This window comes from Colossoma macropomum, unplaced genomic scaffold (assembly GCF_904425465.1).
Source record: "Colossoma macropomum unplaced genomic scaffold, Colossoma_macropomum, whole genome shotgun sequence".
Classification (NCBI taxonomy): domain Eukaryota; kingdom Metazoa; phylum Chordata; class Actinopteri; order Characiformes; family Serrasalmidae; genus Colossoma; species Colossoma macropomum.
In genome coordinates this window covers 105054-123570 of record NW_023495663.1, presented here as the reverse complement: position 1 = coordinate 123570, position 18517 = coordinate 105054, and the positions used below count along the sequence as shown (strand labels likewise).

The following is an 18517-nucleotide window of genomic DNA, read 5'->3' as shown; positions in this document are numbered from 1 at the left end:
CAGATTTCAGAGTTAAGAAGTTTCTGTAATACGACCCCTGAATCATAAAAATACATACATATACAATCCATATAAACACACAGTAAACTGTATAAAAGGTCCCCAGTAAGTTCTGTCTGGTTTTGTTCAGTTTGGATCTTTAACAGACTTTTTTTTCTGCTGTTGCTCTAAAAGGTCCAGATGAGAGAGACTCAAATACTAAACTCACTCAGTATAGAGACAGTCTTCCTCTGCAGACTGTATTCACTGTTTACCATTGTAATCTGCTGATTTAACAGTTCTAGCTAACAGCTTCCTGCACTGTACAGTGGTGTTAAACACAAGACTGTTACTATACAGACACAGTGTCTCTGTAAAGAGTCCATACTGAACACAGACCATTTAACATTCCTGAGTACAGTTACATTACAAGCCCTTTACAGTCTTAAGTTTAAACTGTCTTATGCTTAAGTGCATTTTTTAATTGAAGCTGGTGCACGTGTGACATTGCATAACAAGTAGTTTAACACTAAAGCAGTACTCTGAATACAATCAGCTCATGATTAAAACAGATGCTAAATAAATCAATTAAAAGCACAAATATATCAGAAAGGAAGTCTGCATAACCGCCCATGAATATGAGCTTTTAAAATTGACATGTTTTGCTCAGACAGTGCTGATAAGGGATTCATAAAAAGCTTAAATGGAAGCAATAATGTTCTGTGTATAAATCTTTGGCTTGGTGAACTTATGCTAAAAACTTAGCAGTAGAAAATAGACATAACCATCTGCCTTAATAAATGCATTATTATAAACTTATTAAAATGAATAATCTTTCATTATAACGATGTATTAATCCTTTTCTATTCATAAATCAAAATGTTTCCATCTTTGTTGAGTTTTTGCTTAGTTTTTTGCTGTTTATCATTAAGAGTACTGGAATGTAGTTTCTATTATGGAGGATTTCTGTTAAAGCTGCACTATGTAGGTTGTTTTTGTTGAAACTGAAATAAGTATCATTACAGAGTGAGGAGAACAAAATTAGGCTAAAATACAGTGAGTGTGCGCCACTCTGAGTCGCCCTGTCGAGAGTTTTTCACACCACATTGTACATCTTTACATTTTAACTTCATTTAACGCCACACATACTCAAAAAGAAGGTCCGCCTCGATGTTTACGCCTCAAATGATCTCAAAATCAACATTATACTGATGAAGATATGATGACAACAGTAAATTATTGATTCACATCCTCAGAAGACGCGTCTTACTCTCAGTCATCAGACTCATCTCCTCAGGGAAGGGGTTTGAAGTAGGGGTCTGCAATCCTGCGGATTCCCGCTGGACCCGCCACAATGCCTTCTGGGTTTAATGTTCAGTGTTGTGAGTGGAAGCGGGAGGGAAACCAGCCCACTGCAGGCGGGAGCGGGATGAAGCACGCATGAAGAGAAGCGCCACAAACTAATGAACAGCCTGAATAAAGCAGAACCACCCCTAAATGATACGAAGGCCACAGCTGCCCCGCAAAACACCAAAAATAGCCGCTCTGTGGTTTAATTCCTACTTTGTGTTTAAATGGTGAATAAACGGCGTTTGGTGAAGTTACTCACAGTGAGCCTGATGACCATGACTGCCGTGTTATTTCACCAGAGAGGAATGTATTTCTGAATAAACTGTGTCAGATATTGAATGTCACTTTGCCTTGATGGAACTGTTTGGGCGGAAGCAGGAAAACACATTTCAGTTGTGGGCTTGAACGGTACAAACGATTACGATTTTCTATGGGAGCAGGATGAAATCTTGTGGGAGCGAAACTGAAAAAACAGTCCCGCGCAGACCCATGTTACAAAATTACATGTTGTGTGCAGTTACACGTTTCCATCAGAGAGGTCTCCAAATACCCAAATCTTACATAGTGCAGCTTTAACGTAACAGTGATGTAAAAGTACTGACTTAATAAAAGAAAGGAAAAGAGTCTGTGCTGTAAGAAAGTCTGGTGTGGAATCCTGAATGATCTGGAGTTCCAGTGTAATTCACTTCCTCTGTTCTGGAGTTTCCTGTGAAAAAGATATTAAACTGTTGTTATGTACCATCACCAGTCACTTTATTAGAAACAGCTACCTTGTACTTCCGTTAACTGGCCACTTTATTAGAAACACCTACCTTGTACTTCCACTAACTGGCCACTTTATTCGAAACACCTACCTTGTACTTCCACTCACTGGCCACTAATAAGAACAGAACTGGTGTTTTACAGAAAGACACATTAAGGATAAATACACAGTTATCAGATATAATCAATAATATTTTTGGGGGTAACCAGTTAAATAATCTGAAGCAGCTGTAACTGTAATCCATCTGTAATCTGCTGTAAGTAAATCCACAGGATCCTGACTGTGAGCAGCAGGTCTAGACCTCTGAAGATTACTTTGAAATATCCATATTCTTCAATGAATCATAAGCTATTTCAGTGCCAGATGTTATAATTATTCAGCCAATATGTATAATCACAAAAAGAACGTGATACAAGACTAGTCAAAAGTTTGAGCTTATTTTTTCACTAAAAACGACACTTCTAACTATACAGGCTTCTCTATAATAGATTAACAGTCAATGTGGATTTCAGTCTGAAGAGCAGGTCAGTTAAACATCTGAAGATATTTATCAGGTGAGTTGAAGCCGTTATTAAGACACAGTGTGGTGATTTTGAGGAATTCAAGACTATATTTTTATTTATTTCAGAGAAAATGTTTCAGTTTGTGTCAGTTATAAAAAGGCTATTTGTTCCAGTAAGTACTAACTGTGGACATTTCTGTCTAATCCTCCTCGTCCCTTTCAGAAAGTCTTTTATGGTTTTGTTTTTCCACTGTATATCTGTATTTGTAATGCACGCATTGTAACGTATGAACTACTTACGATAATTTGTCCTGCTGAGTTTAAGGTGAAGCAGTCAGCAGTGTCTGCTCCTCTGTTTGATCAGAGTGACCATTGGGTATTCCTGACCCACCATTGCTGGCCCCACCTGAAAAGCAACGAGGTTACTGTCAGACTTGTTAAAAGGAAAACAAAACAAGGGAGCAGTTCACTCCCTCTGATTTTCCAGAGTTTTTCAAAAGCCACTACAGTTTCCAGTGATAAACAACAGTCTTGAGCCGACTGTCAGCAGCACCAGACGTCACTGGTATGTTCTCGGTGTGCGGGATGGATGACCGCTTTTCAGTTGGACAATTTAAATGTCAGCAAAACTGCTGTCTGATTCTTTCAACAGCACAAAAATAAACCAGTTTAGTCTTATAATCTGCATTTTCCTGTATATATCTGTCCTAATATGTCGTCTGTTCTCTGAAACACTCTATAGTAGTGAAGAACAGCACTTTGTTATTGTGGGAGAGCTTTCTAAAGAGATGAAGCTGGAGCCGTCCACACATTAATGGGGCTTAAGCGATTATGATGTGGTTATGTCAGAATTGTAAAACACAGTGTCATTTATGTGAAGCACCACTCTTATGAAGCACCAAGAGCTCTTAATCTTCAGCCTTGTAAACTGTGAGGTCAAGCCATGGCTATGAAGCACTTTGCATCAATAAAGAACACTTTAATATAACCCAGACTAACAGCCTGATAACAATGGGCCTCATTTACCAACATCTTCCTGAAAGTGTTCTTGAGAAAGGTTCTAGGAAAAAGTCTGCGTCAGATTCATGACGTGTTCTTAAAGCGCAGAACTGTTCACAGCTTTGTGCTCTAGAGTGAGTGTAGATTCTGTTCTTACCTAAGAAAACACTGGTGAATGTCAGAATCTCCATGAAAACTACTTAAGTTGGTTTTAGGAAGACACTTATGCTTAAGAACGGTTGGTGAATAGTAACTGTGGTCTGCAGGTCATCATAACATAGTAAGCTTTAGCCATTTTTATTTTAGCCCACAAATCATGGCTATTTCTGAACTGGACTCTGACTGGGGGAAATATACACAAAACACAGTTCAGAGGCTGATTCATTTCTCTCTGGCCAGTGTGGGCGATTATGCAGTCGAACTCCTCTGGCAGCAGATTTAAATGAGTTTATGGGGTCGTTGTCAAATTCTCAGAATACCCTGCTGTCGAGACGCTCAGCTCCACAGAAGAAGCAAGACAAGAAGCAACTGCTGAATTTCTGATCGGAAGCACTAGCGTGTTTATTTTCTCTGGTTTAAGCCTCTCTGAGCTGCTACTGCATTATGTCCCATACTAAAACTGGTTACTGGAGAAAAACGAAAACCAAAGCAGCTTTCAAGATAAACGTGGCATCAGCTGCTCAGTCTGTAGAGTTGGCTGGTCTCTCTTTCAGTCAATATTCACAGAAATTTTCCTATACAATAAAAACCTGAACATGAAACCTGAAATTAGACTAGATTTCCTTGTGACTGACCAACATGGGAAAACATGCTGCAGGCTTCTCTTTGGTGTTTCTGCATTATCTGCCCTACTGGAACTGGTTACTGGAGAAAAGGGCTATGAAAACCGAAGCTGCTCTCACACTGAACACAGCAGGCTGTCACTCTGCTCAGCTGCTCAGTCTGTAGAGCTGGACTGGTCTCTCTCTCAGTCAGTACTTGCAGGACATACAAGTACTGTACATACATACACTAAAAACTCCCTATACACTGAAAAGCCTTTTAGACTGTACATGGTTATTTCTTTGTACCTGCCCATAATGAGAAAAGCATGTCTTGAGTTTTTAGACATTTATGAGGAGAAAAATTACCAGAATCAGATAATCCATCCACAATGTTTTCATTGCTGCTATTGGTTGAGCCAGTTCCCTGTCCTGAGAAAGAAACAATAAGGCCACATCACAACTGAGTTACAGTGGAGAAATTTATTTCCAAATATTGCTTTTCTCAAATGTTTTTAAAGTGGAACATCGTTACCGGAGTCTGAACCGGAGTCAGAACCACCAGCTTTACGGTCTGGAGGAGAGTTCAGTAAAATATGAATGAAAATAGGTAAAAAGAGCTACATTGTGTGATTAGTATGTCTTAAACCCAGCAATGTATCTATCATTGCTTTGCCTTTGAGAAGCTATTAATGTCTCAATTTATTGAAACATAGTTAAATCAAGAAAATAATACAGAAAAAAGAGCTTTAAAACAGGCTACATTACAGTCTTATATAACAGTAAAGCCGTAGCTGCTGTCACAGCAGTGCTGTACTAGTAGAGTGATTCTACTGTAGAGTTTGCTGAGTAAGAATGAAACTCAAATGGAACTTACCAGCTGTCAAGGGTTCTTCAGGAACAATCACACCTGAAGAAGAAGAAGTTACGTGTCCAAAATTGTCAAGTTTTCTTTGTGGTTTTATCAAACATGTTTCTCAATATAATGAAAATGAAAATGACTGACTGTGATCTTTACAGCGCAACACAATCACAATGACACTGACCATTTGGCGGGGCTTGCAGGGCAGGCGCAGCATTTACAGCACCTGGAATGACTGGTAAATAAAAAATATTATGTACATGTAAAATAAACGTAAACTGCTGTTTGGTTTTCAGAATTGCATTTTTATTATTGTTTATATTTTTGGTTAGTCAAAATAATGGAAAAACAATATTTGATGCTAAGCTATGATAAACTTGGAAAAAGACTGACCTCACTACAAAAAACCATCAAATAAACAAGGCCATTTCAGACCTTAACATTTAATACTAACTTCAGCTAAAAAGGAGGGACCATTAGCTCATTTCACACTGACCAAGAAGTATTTAAGTAAATTCACCACTGTGTTCTGAACATTAGTTAAGAACTTTTCTGAACTGTTGGTTTTATGATGACAAGATCCTAATCACACATCTCCCTGGTGATGAGCTTCTTCCTGTCATTGTGCATCTCATTTTAAGGTTGAAGGTGCTGAGGTGGAAGCCTGAGGAGGCTTTTTTTCCTTTTGGTAGTACATTTTCAATAAATAGACTTCATTCTTTGAACAGAACCTGTACTAAGATAGTCTATACTCACCAATTATCCCCTTCTTTATAAGGGCGAAGATGATCCCACCGAGAATCAGCAGAAGCACCACCACTCCGCCAATCACTGCTCCAACCATTCCTGAACCTGAACTTGGTACTAACATGACAGTGAAAAAATGCTGTAAATCTTCTATCGTTCATCTGCAGGGGTGACAGATTTTGCTCACAATACAAATGTTAGTCACAGCCAATCCCAGTCTAGTGTACTACTGCAGGTTGTCTTCTGCATCAGTACTGAACTGCTTACGCAACATCAGAACTCAGGAGCCTGTATGAGATTTAACAGATGACCCCTTCAGTTTCAGCCCTCCATCAGGTCCCAGTGACAGAACCCAGCTCTGTACCTGTATGAAAAGTGCTCAGCTTTGGTGGCTCCTGCAGATGCACACACAGCAGCTCTGTGAGCAGCACCTTTTCTCTAGAAAATGAAGCTATATCCACAAGGGGGCAGGTCAGAGTTCAAAGATAGGTGGCTAGCAGGCAGCTCATGACTTGAGAAGACAAAGACTGACAGCAGAAGTGTTTTTTTCCCTGTGGTTATCAGGATGTGGTAAATCTTTATCTGTGACATATGTGAGAGTTCAGGAGACCAGTGTTTACAGGAATGATGATTTTTTTGAAGAGCCTGCTGCTCATAACCCAGTCTGACCAACAATTTCCCAAGCAGGACTTTACACTGAGTATTTGCCCTGTATCTATTGGTTCATCTGTAAAAGATTATGTCAGGACAACATATACATTCTGTTGTTTGGTATACAAGTGGCTATTTGTGCTTGCCTTTTATTGTGCACTCTACAACTTAACGTGAGGGGAAAGTAACTAGAATAGACAGACAACAGCTAAAACTACAGGAAAAAAGAAAAAATATGGAACAACGTGAAAAAATATCACAGTATCATTAAGATTTCTGATGGTTTTTGTATGCATCACATATCGTATCATGTATTTATGTGTATTTTTTCCCCAATAAAACCATTTTGGACACTTGAATAATAATAAAAATAATAAGAATAACAATAAGCTTAAAGGTAGATTCCAGAGATTTTTCAAAATTCCTATCGAAATTGTTTCAGGTGTAAACAGGTTCATTCAGAGTGGTTTAGTGTGAAACACTCCGTTCTAGATAAGCTTACTTAGTCAGAATTGTTCACTGTGGTGGTGACAGGAACCAGACACTGCCTGATGACTGAGATATTGATTTATGATTGTTTAGAGAAGATTTTGGCCCAAAACATACTTAATCTGTTAAGGTCAGAGAGGTACATGCAGGGTGCTGTGAGGCAAAATAGTCCCCAAAGAAAACTTATTATTTCAGATTTTCCACCATCATCATTCCATATAAACTCAGAAGACTCGTGTAGGTTCACTGGATAGTAAATAAAATGTCTATATTTGTGTTGTAGTCATGGCGACCCCTGGTTCCTATCACCACCACTGTAAAGATATATGACCATTTCACACCAAACCACCCTGCATCACTCTGTTTACATTTCACACACAGAATTATGCAGAAAGTGTGAAAATCCCTGAAATTCCCTTTAAGCGAATCTGTTTTTGTAGATGTGGCTGAACTGAAATTACTGAAAATAATGACTACAACTGCAAGTAGCAGCTACTTCTAAAAAATATCAACACATTCATACGTACGTGTTTTTAACTGCTGTCGGAACAAAACCTTGACTTCTGCCGGCAAAATGTTGATTTCTTGACAACAATTTTATCTCCAAAATAGTAACTTTACAGAAGAAGGAAAAAACCTACTGTACTTTTACTATGAGTCAATGTTACTAGACTTTTTTCCTGAGTCATTTTGGGCCATTTCTTTTGGTGAATTCATCGTTAAATTTACATAAAATGTAAACGGAAACAGCCTTTTTCAAATTATATCAAAAACTCAAAAAACAACGACAAAAATGGAGAAACAAGGTTTTGTTCCAACACCAGCAATATGTAGCAGTTTGTTCAAGAATGTGTTCATGGTGCTTTTGGGGTAATTGTTCTGCAGCATTTATTTGCTGGGTTTTTCTATGAGAACTCTTATTTTGAAGGCGGAGCTAGCCCACTGGCTGTGGTCTATGTAGATTAGTAAGTACTGAAACAGTCTAGCGCTGAGGGCTGAGAGAGTAAGACGTGAGCTTAACCTAGAGCGAACTGTTAGAGCAAAGCTGAGCTTTGATTAACAGATTAACAGAACGCTCCTCCAATAAAGACATCGTTCCTGCAAACCCTGCTCTCCTGGCTCTATTTGGGACAGAAAAACATTTACAGCAATATTAATATTGATTGAAGTGGGGAAATACTTTAAATCTGCCCTCTCATCATGTAGTTTTGGGTCTAGTCTCTGCACATCTGCCATTCTGTTAAACTGGGTTTAGATTTACATTGAGAAACTAATTCTAAACTATAAAAGGCCAGAAATACATTAGGTACACAGATATAATTACCCCATTGTTTAATTATCGGTTCTTCGAGGGTGATGTGATTCACATAACAGTCATATTCTGCTGTTTCGTCCCCCTGGATCTCCACACTCTTCCTCAGCTGGTAGGTTCCATCTTCATTGGGTCTGACTCCTGAGGATCTTAGTAGATGTTCAGGAAGTGAAGTGCGGAACTTCCTTACATCCAGCTTCACGTCTTTGGGGTAGAAGCCCGTGGCCAGGCAGGTCAGGGTCAGCATTCCTGAGTTAGTTGTAGATTTCTTTGCAAACACATGAACGTCTGGTGGAGCTGAAAAGGAAATGAAATGCACATACACATTGTTTTCATTTTTTAAAGATGTTTCAAACATACTATCATTGGTATCGGTCAACTTCGTTCACCTGGACACTGCAGGGTTTGCACGACTTCAGATTTTTTTAAAGTCGATAGTTATGTGATGAATGTTGAGTCGACCACGACTAATCGCTGATGATGTCATGAATAAAATCACAAGAGAAATCTGTGAAGCCAAACTCCACAGGTCACTAGAGCGTGATGTGCCCTATCCATTGAGCACTGGATCACATTGCTAGTCTTCAGGAAACTGGAGATATGGATCCCAAAATCACGAGGCTGCTCACCTTGTTGTTAGTGTCATAGTCACGTGATCAGCGACTACTCAACATCAAGCTAAAGCATCATCACCAAGCAGTAAAGTCGACAAGTTAATTAGTAGACTAGTCTGTACAACCCCTAGTATCCACATATCTGATGCAACCACAATCCAACTCCACACTTCTGTAGTCTGACCTAATGTGCTGCCCACAGCGTTACTTGCTTGAAATGCAGATGAAGCATCCAAGTACAACCAACCAGCACTTTTGTAGTCTGTCTATGTCCACCTGCAGCGCTACTGGATTAGTAGAAATGTGGACCAATCAGACGGGCATTTCGGGGGTTTGTGACTGACTCAGGAGGAAAGCAGTGTCTGCCTTCACTTCTACAGGGAGAAGAGAAGTCTATACTTGTCGAGGTTGAACAACGCAGCTGGTAAAAAGCTTAATGCACATGGTCATATAATTTCATCCACTCTAGCCAGACAAACGAGACTCGTGTGTGCAGCTCAAGCCCTGCCCGAAACATCACATTAGTTTGGTGAGAGTGAGGTTTCTGAGTGTGGAGCAGAGACGCTGTGTGGACCCACAGTGCTGCTATAGCAGTTTGAACACGTTCTGAATGTGTGTGCATCCACTGAAGAGCTTCAGTGGGTGGATGATCACACAGACAAGCCTCCAGAAAGCAGTAAATTATTTGTAAAATCATAAATTTATTGTTTTACATTTAATAAACAAGTTCTACACAATTTCTGGTCAATTTCATTTCTATTTTACTCTTTAAAAGTACAGACAGTTGCAGTGAGGTACTTCAAAAGATTCCACGGCACTGCTTAGGTTAAACGGGCCGTTTCTACAGAATCACGCAGCCAATCAGAACACATCAGATACATTCAACTATTGCTTGTTACTGCATAAAATACATTTTGGTTGAACAATGAAATTAAACACATTCATATTCCTTCACTGTTGTTTTTACAAAGTAGCGACCTTTTGGACTGATGATTACTCAGATGCTGACTATGATATCATACTGTAATATTACACTTACAGTTCTTTGTATTTGGTTAGTTCAGGCTTTATACAGGTTTTAGTCTGCATCCAGGTTTTCTCGCCTGCACCCATATACTGAAAAGGCAAGCTCTGCTCCTGATGTGTGCCCTGTCAGATGTTAGTGACTCATAGTACGTATCTGTTTTATATACAAAACGTATAAATATATTTGTATATTTTATTTCATTTAAATTTTTTAAGTCTCTTTTTTACAAACGCCATCGACTATTAAACATCACTGAGAGCCGTTTAAAGACAAGTTGATTAAGTTACTATTTTGGCAAACTGAAGTGTTTAAAGCTGAGAGCACTTTATTTCTCATAATACTCTAATAATGATTTGATGTAAGTTGAGTCACATTCTTGTAAATTTCCACACTACAAACATCAAATTTATAGTAAATGAGTATCAGTCTCAAATATCAGTTATCGGTGTCCCTGATTACTAATAATCGGTATCAGCCCTGAAAAACGTATCGATCCCTAGCAAAACTGATGATGATCACAGGAGAGCTTTAGCAAGGTCGATTCCCATTTACGATAAAAAGCATCAGGTGGACGTTCTGTGCTCTTTGAATTTTCAGTTGTATAATACTTTACTTGGTGATCCTGGACTTTTCAGACGTTTGATTGAGTATTTTTCCTCTGCACAGAGACACGTTTTATTGTCCAACAAACAATCCTAATACACTGAATTAGCTGTTTTTTTTTTATGCTGAATGAATATGTAATACGTTGGGGTCACATTTTAAGGCCACTTTCAGGAAAAGTAACAGAAAAACGTAATTTTTCACAGAAAATGTTTATTTTTGATAGATGTTAAAAAAGAACTGTTCTGGGTTTTAACTTTAACTTGTAGTTCATTTCACTTTAGTTTTAACATATTTACACTGGTAGTTGTCCAGCTAAATAAACTACATTTTTAATGCTATTTTGACTACCTGTTTACCTTTCAGCTGTGCACATCATCAGTTGCTTAGTAACAGACATAATCAATTATCGACCGAGTGGATTAGGATTTCCTTGATATAAGGTGCTGAGGCTGTATAACAGAAACTTCCAGTTCTTAGACCAAAATGAGGATTTGACAAGGTCAAGATAAAGTTAGTTACAAATTCATAAGCAAATCTTAATAAAAGAACTGATGTTATATCTTATTTCATCTTTGTCAGAAATTCTAATCCACTCAGTGGAAGTGGATAATCAATTGTTATGTCTATTACCAAGCAACTGACCGTGCACAGCTGAAATAAAACAAATAATCAAAATAACAGAGAAATGTGTTGCAGCTATCCTAAAGTTACGACAATATTTAGGAAACATTGTCTAGTTAGGCTGTTTGTGTAATACTGTTTTCTTATCTGAGGATAAGATTATGAAGTTTTGAACTGTAAAAGTTATTGTCCTAAGTGAAGTTGTCATGGTGACCAAACAGAGATTCAAAGACATTTTTGTAGTCTAGCCCCTGTAAGAACAGATATAATTCCTAAATTTGGACACAGTTTACTTCTGTAATACAAATTTGTGAAAAATCTTGTCATGACCTTGTTTCAGTAAAATGGGTGTTGGATTCTCTTGTTTGGTGCAGACCATCATAAAAGTGGAAGTGGACCTGGAAGTGAACATGCGATTATTGGCAGACCACCGTTCAGCTGTTTGGTGCAGACCCCAGTACAGGTGGAGCTGCCAAAACAAACTGCAATAAAGAAAACGTATGATTGGTCCGCACCAAACAGCCTAGGTGTTTAAGAGCCCTAAATGAATCTATGCAAATATGTATGTAATATGTACAGTCATGGCCAAAACTTTTGAGACTGACACAAAATTTGGTTTTTACAAAGTTTGTTCCTTCAGTTTTTACGTTGGCAATTTGCATTAACTCTGGATTGTTATGAAGAGCGATCAGATGAACTTTAATTAATTGCAAAGTCATTCCCTGCCATGAAAATGAACTTAATCACAGAAAGCGGGTGGACAAACAAAAACACAGAAATTGTGATAAACTTCAAACACTGATTAGGCAAAAATGGGTTGCCATCAGTCAGGATTTGGCCCAGACGCTGATATCTATCTGGAGTCTTTGCATAAAATTGATGTATTTGTCAATCACCTGAAACTCTCACTCCAGTCACCTCAACAAAGTTTGCAAATAATGAGTATGAAAATGATGACAATCATAATTATGGCAGTTATTCAAATACTCGCTCTGTTTGATTTCAGTAGTGCTGTACTTTAAATACTTCTTCATCCAGTGCACACACTCCTCACATCTCTGATCAACACGCCCAGCGTTCCACTCCTCCTCCAACACTTTAGCCTGACTGACTGAGGCTGACCATCTCCTCGAGGTCCAGTTATAAGAGATTAAGTTCTGTCCATCGTAGCCGTATTTATTAGTGCAGTTTAACACTGACAGCGAACCACCAGAGTGCTTTTCAACCTCACAGCCGACTCTCCACTGCAGAGTGTGACCATCTGAAACGTAAATGAAGAACAGAGACCAATATAAATGATCAGACACTCTAACATTTCATGTTTTAACAGAATGTGACTGTTTTGTTCATATTTGTAAGGTATATTATATCACACTTTGTGAGTGCGGCCGGCTCTATCACAGCTTTATCACTAACTAGGCTAACTACTCTATCTGATGTTAGCTCCTTCCAGAAACAGGGAAAATATATTTCTCACAGACTAACATGGTGCATGCAGGGAGAAGAGGACAAGTCTCCATCAACATCCAGTGTTGCAGTAGTTAGCTGTATTGTTAGCCTTAGCTCATCTGAAGAGGCAGCATAAGTTACTCAACCAACACAGAAACATTCTGATGTCTCTCAATGTCCCTTATTTTTGAATAATAAAACATGTTTCTTCTGTATGCTCCTAAATATTTGGAATTTTTTATCATGTTATCACCTACAAAAATAGCCCCGTTTTAATTTCAAGTCCATAGTTTTAGTTTTTAGGTTTTTTAATTTTTCCTTCTTCATGGTTAACAGAATATCCCTTCACTCTTTCAGATAGAACATATCTAGAACTATATTAGCCTGGAACAGTTTGCAGCTTTTCCGTGAATTCTGAACATTTCTGTTCAGAAATTCTGTCATTGAACTGAATCTTCTGCATGAAGATCATGAAATTAAAAATAAAAAGAAAGTTCTCACCTGACTCATTGTGTCTGAAGGCCTTCATGTCGAGGATCTTGTTTAACTGTTGTCCATCGTGCTTCAGTTTATCAGCGCCTGCTGTCCACTCACTCTCCTTCATCTCCTTCATCCAGTCCTGTTTAGGAGTCCTGACCCCGTCTGTACTGCTGTAGGAGTCAATCTGTCTGTCATCCAGCAGAGTCACTGCAACGAACTCAGAGACTCTGTCTGAAGAGCTTTTAGACTGGACAGTGTAGAGGTAACACAGAGAGTGTTCATCTGTGGAGAAACAGAGAAATTAATGATTTTAGCAGTAGAACACGAGAGGGAGTGTGATATCGCAAAATAACATCACAGCTGTGATTTGGTCACAGGCACGAGGGCGAGTCAGCAGTTCGTTCTCCAGCTCCTTGTTTTGTTCCAGCCAGTCTGTAAAGCATCTTACAGCCCGTTTAGTTTGGCGAATGGTGTTGGGTTCATTTCTGGCTGATTCCAGGTTGTTTAGCTGTTGTTCTGTCACAGCTGCCGACTGAAAAGCTGCTCAGTGGTGATGACAGTTTGGGAATTTAGTGTCGTCTCATCTTCAGAGTCTGACCAAATCGGCTGTCGGTCAAATGTGATCTTAAAAGTGTCCATTTTCTGTTTGTGGCAAAGTAAGAAGTAAAAACGTTCAAATGTCTTGAGCGTCTCCTACAGCTGCCAAAGTCGTTGCTTAGCAATGGCGTCTCAGCGGAGTGATGCAGTGTTTGTGAAAAAACCTGTGATGTTATGGTGAAATAACAGCACAGTTAGAACGACTCTCAACCAATCAACCAATGAATATTAAACAATGATTTGATTATAGTAAATAAAGACAGCACTGATTGAGAAACTACACAGCACACAAGCACCACATCTAAATACAGTGAGGTGCCATATAGGTCTCCTCACATTGGGATGCATTTGTACATTTGACATTCCTTTTATGTGCCTTTCTTATTGAAAAAAACGAATGAATAGCTCTAAGACACACTTCCAAGTGAGAAAACATGATGAAGTGCCCTTGCAGTGGAACGATAACAATTCCAGTGAAGAAAATGAGACGCAGTGCCCTATGTGCCCTCTAGGGCAGGCTTTCCCAAAGTGGGTGCCGTGATGACCGCCTAGGGGTGTCATCAAATGCTTTGATAGATTTTAAATTTAGCTCGCAAACCTGCTTACATTTAAAACGTACTCTATGGCTGCTAACATTTTTTGCAAGGGCGCAATGAGTTAAGCTGATATCTGTCTGCACCGTAGCCGTTTTATTTTTCAATGTACCCTTTAGGTTAGGTTAGATTATGTTAGATTAACTGTATTTGATAATAAAAGACAAAATTGTTGCCAATGCTGACACAATACAGTTTAAAATACTTACTCCTATTGTTAGGGACTCACATCTATTCCATCCATTTAAGTTTTGAGTTTTAGCCACACCCTCACCAGAATGTTCAGATGTCAAAGGGGGCTCAGTACAGTCTGAGCTGTAATGCTGACATCCTACTACAGTGTGAGAGGGAGGGAATACAGCAAGCTTGAGGGTGAAAAGATTGTGTTTTACTGATAATGCATTACTAAATACTAATGTGTGTACACTGCAAGTGCTTTTATAGACAGTTGATCTGATCAACTGCTTTTTCAATTAAGAGTGACTACTCCTGACTTCTAAGCTCCCAAATCATAGCTTTCTCATTGACATTGATACATCAGCGTGTATGTGTGAACACAAATTAACAAATGTTTTCTCTGTGTTTTACTTTGGAGGTGTTTGCAGAATAAACATTTTAAAGGTTTATAGCTCCCTTTCTAACATGAATCGCCTAATAATATAATGATAAGCTAATCTTAATCAAGGATGAAGACTATTTTGTCAGACAAGATGCATCATAGCTTTCTGCTTGCTGATGGGGCACCCATGTCGTGCACCACCGTCACTATCCCTCTCAGAACAAAACAGTACAAGCTGTCACTCCAGTACATTTATATACCCTTTAGTAATATATATTGGAATTATGTAATTTTAGTTGAACTCCACACATCCTGTCCTGACTGCTGGCTTTGATTTTATTATTCTATTCTAAAACAGATAAATAATAAAAATGATAAAATTATATGTGGGGAAGGTGAATGTAGTGTAAAACTCATTTAAGGTACACAATAAGGTCTTAAAGAGGAATTCCACAGATACTTCTAAGCTCCTGCATAATTAAATGGTTAAGACATAAACAGAGTGGTTTGGTGTGAAACGCTCTGTTCTAGATAAACTTACCGAGTCAGAACTGTTCACAGTGGTGGTGATAGGAACCAGACGTCCACCTCTAAAAGCTCCCTCACAGAAAGTTACTACATGAAATGGTTATGAATTCACTGCCTGATGACTGAGACACTGTTTTATGGTAGTTTTTAGAAGCTTTTTAAAGCATGCAGGTTGTTGTGAGGCAAAATAGTATTTTTTTAGTTTTATTACTTTTTCACCATCATAAAGTTTCCATATAAACACTCAGAAGATAAGTGTAGGTTCACTTGTGGTTTTGGATAGAGTCTGACTTATAAATCAGCGTGCCGATATTATCGGCCGATATGAGGTAGCTGCAGATAAATTGGTATCAGCGTTTATAATAAAAAGAGGCAGAAAACAGATCCTTCAACCAGTGGTCATTGCGTACTCGCCCATCAGAGGGCGCTCTTCAACTTTCCTGTTGGCAACCCAAATGTGTTTGGAATGCCAAAAATCACAATCAGCTAAGCCAAGCCAAGCCGTGTCCAGCGGAGTAACTACCCCACAAAAGAGGTTATCAGTGTTCAGGGTAAGTTGATAAGTGTCATGTGAAATACATACTTAAATCACAATAAATATCCCCATCACTCCTCCTCTTAGCTTAAATAAGACTGGCAACACTCATGTCAGCTATGCCTGCTCTTGCTGCAGAAACGTGAAAGCCGGTAACGTTACTGTCAGACAAACATCACAGTTATCCTACGTTTAACGTTATGGTAGTTGAGTGATGTAAGCTAAGCTGTTGATAAACTTCGATTGTAGGTTTATTTATGAAACAGAGGCAATTCTAGTGAGTAAACAAACAACATCCTATCTTTTCTCTGTAGCTCATCACTTATTCAAATTCTCTGGCAAAATCGCTTTCAGCAGCTTATAACGCTGTTCACTGCTAAATTAGGTTAGCCACAAAGCTAGCTGACGCTGTGTTTATGGAAAACAACATTAATGAGCAGTTAAACTATCCTGCCTCAACGACGAAGCTGAAGTGCTTCATTCACCAGCTCCTTGTTTGAATTTTCCACCTTAAATAGTGCAGCAGTTACATTGTGGCACCTGAGGCATTTGGGTTACTGCATTTAAGGTGGAACGGGAAAACTTAAACAAGAAAATGGCAAACAGGAAGCCTTCAGCTTCGTGCATAAAGGAAGCAATGGTAATTTATCTGCATTTATCTGTCGGTGCACTGAAAATTATTAAACCAGAGGGGCGAGTAAATAAATCTCATTGAAAATTAAAGACCCCCGCTGCCTTGTCGTGTGTCGTGGCGAACTCGAGTGGACTGTTGGTTGCCATGATTTCACTGACGGCAAACACAAAGACGCGTTCCGGCTAAAAATTTAAAATCCTGGTGAGAAATCACTTGTGTGCTTATTTTTATTTAATCCCTGTGTCTGTGCAGTCATTATGTGAGGAAAACAGTATTTGGTCTTTGCGACTACTGTCTACTAGCAGCTAACACACCGCTGCCATCTATAGTAGGAAAAATTATCTAGGAACCAAAAAAGGAGAGCACTGTTTCACAGTGGTAGAAAAAAAGCACGTACCACTTCACCCACTTAGCGTTGCCAACGTTCATGCCGCCTCCTGTCGCTGGAAATCACCAGCTCACTGAATATACATTGTCACGTCGATGCCGGTGTGAACGCAGGGTTAAGGCTTCAGCATATTTCTTGCGGAGACGACGTTCACCTCGATTCAGCCAACAATATGACATCATTGTGGAGAAAACAAAGACACGCTACGCAACAAAGCCTGTGATTGGTCAGCAAAAAAAGAGGCGTGCCATGAAACAAAGATGGACGACTTTGAGGAGCTTAGTTTAGCAAGAAGTACTATGAGCGCTTTGGCAGACACACCAATATTTCACTGTGAAACATGCATTTGTTAAATAATGTATATCTCCTAAATGTAAGATGTTAAGTCTATTACTCCCTACTACTACTAGTAGTGAACACCAAAACATATAGGTTTTTTGTATTTAGGTTCACAAGAGGACGAGGCTGAAGTTGGATTTCAGTTCACCAGCTTCTTGTTTGAATTTTCCTGTTCCACCGTAAATGGTGGGAGCATTGTGGACTCGCGCATCTCCATAGTTAGAACTGTGATAGAACCATTTTCCAGTCATGGAACTTATAGAGAACTGAAGGAAAGGAAAGCACTCACCCCCGAGAGTCAAATCAAGTAATACCAGCAGCAAGACGACACAGAGTGTCGCCGCCGCCCCCGTCATCGTCTTTTCTCATTTAGTTCGGTGGAAATCACTTTGGAGGACGTTTAGTTGAGGAAAGGTCTGCTTTTGTTAGTTAAAGCTACAAATATGGGCGATCCAGGAAGACAGCAAGCAACCCCTCCCCTACTTCCTTCTCCTCCGTGCAGTACAGGATCATTTGTTTCTGGGTAGAAACTGCTGTGGCAGGATGGGCCTGAGCAGAAAACTGATCAAGAAAAGACAACAGAAAATAAATAAGAAGAGACCGAAAGCACTTTGGAGCTTTAACTCACAGGACAGAGTTACATACATACATACATACATACACATACATACATACATACATACACATACATACATACATACATACATAAATAAATAAATAAATAAATAAATAAAAATAAACTCTGACATTACTATACCTGCCCTTTCCTGAGAGAATGTGGGGGAATGGCACAGGTAGGAAGTTCACATGACTAAGGGGGAATTGTTCAGGCTCTTTATCAGTGTTGATATAGCTACTGAAAAATTAGTAATTAGCTACTTAGTAGTTACTTTCCCAAAATTTGTAGCAGCTACAGTTCTGTTCCAAATCCTTTTCTGGAACTTTTCCAGAAAAATTGTGGCTACTTTTTAGCTACTTTTCGAAAAGTAGTGGCTATTTTTTAGCTACTTTTTGATAAGTAGTGCACTATTTTTTAGCTACTTTTTAAAAAGTAGTGGCTATTTTTTAGCTACTTTTTAAAAAGTAGTGGACTATTTTTTAGCTACTTTTTGAAAAGTAGTGGCTATTTTTT

The 18517-nt window shown here is 38.9% G+C and overlaps 2 protein-coding genes across 4 annotated transcripts in view; both read right to left on the bottom strand.

Annotated features, from left to right (window-relative positions):
- The window catches only part of LOC118802719 (class I histocompatibility antigen, F10 alpha chain-like), a 142805-nt gene that overhangs the window by 87302 nt on the left and 36986 nt on the right, over positions 1 to 18517 (bottom strand). The window lies entirely within an intron of this gene.
- On the bottom strand, positions 260 to 17887 carry LOC118802722 (zinc-alpha-2-glycoprotein-like). Of its 3 annotated transcripts, none has more exons than XM_036563183.1 (11): positions 17675 to 17887; positions 13234 to 13494; positions 12275 to 12544; positions 8428 to 8712; positions 5973 to 6080; positions 5401 to 5451; positions 5232 to 5264; positions 4890 to 4928; positions 4724 to 4786; positions 2895 to 3000; positions 260 to 2035 (listed from the first exon to the last, which is right to left on the bottom strand). In XM_036563183.1, exons 1-10 carry the CDS (start codon positions 17739 to 17741, stop codon positions 2915 to 2917), a joined length of 1263 nt encoding a protein of 420 aa, XP_036419076.1. In that variant the 5' UTR covers positions 17742 to 17887; the 3' UTR covers positions 260 to 2035; positions 2895 to 2914. The 3 variants fall into 3 exon arrangements, with proteins under 3 accessions (XP_036419076.1, XP_036419077.1, XP_036419078.1); XM_036563184.1 differs by having other exon boundaries at positions 12338 to 12544; XM_036563185.1 differs by lacking the exon at positions 17675 to 17887 and adding an exon at positions 17056 to 17199.

Coding starts and splice junctions, on each gene's coding strand:
- LOC118802722 (XM_036563183.1), bottom strand. CDS start 17,741: ATGACGGGGGCGGCGGCGACACTCTGTGTCGTCTTGCTGCTGGTATTA. Junction 12,545..13,233: donor CTTCAGACACAATGAGTCAG/GTGAGAACTTTC, acceptor TTTACGTTTCAG/ATGGTCACACTCTGCAGTGG. Junction 6,081..8,427: donor ACCGATAATTAAACAATGGG/GTAATTATATCT, acceptor CTGTCATGTTAG/TACCAAGTTCAGGTTCAGGA.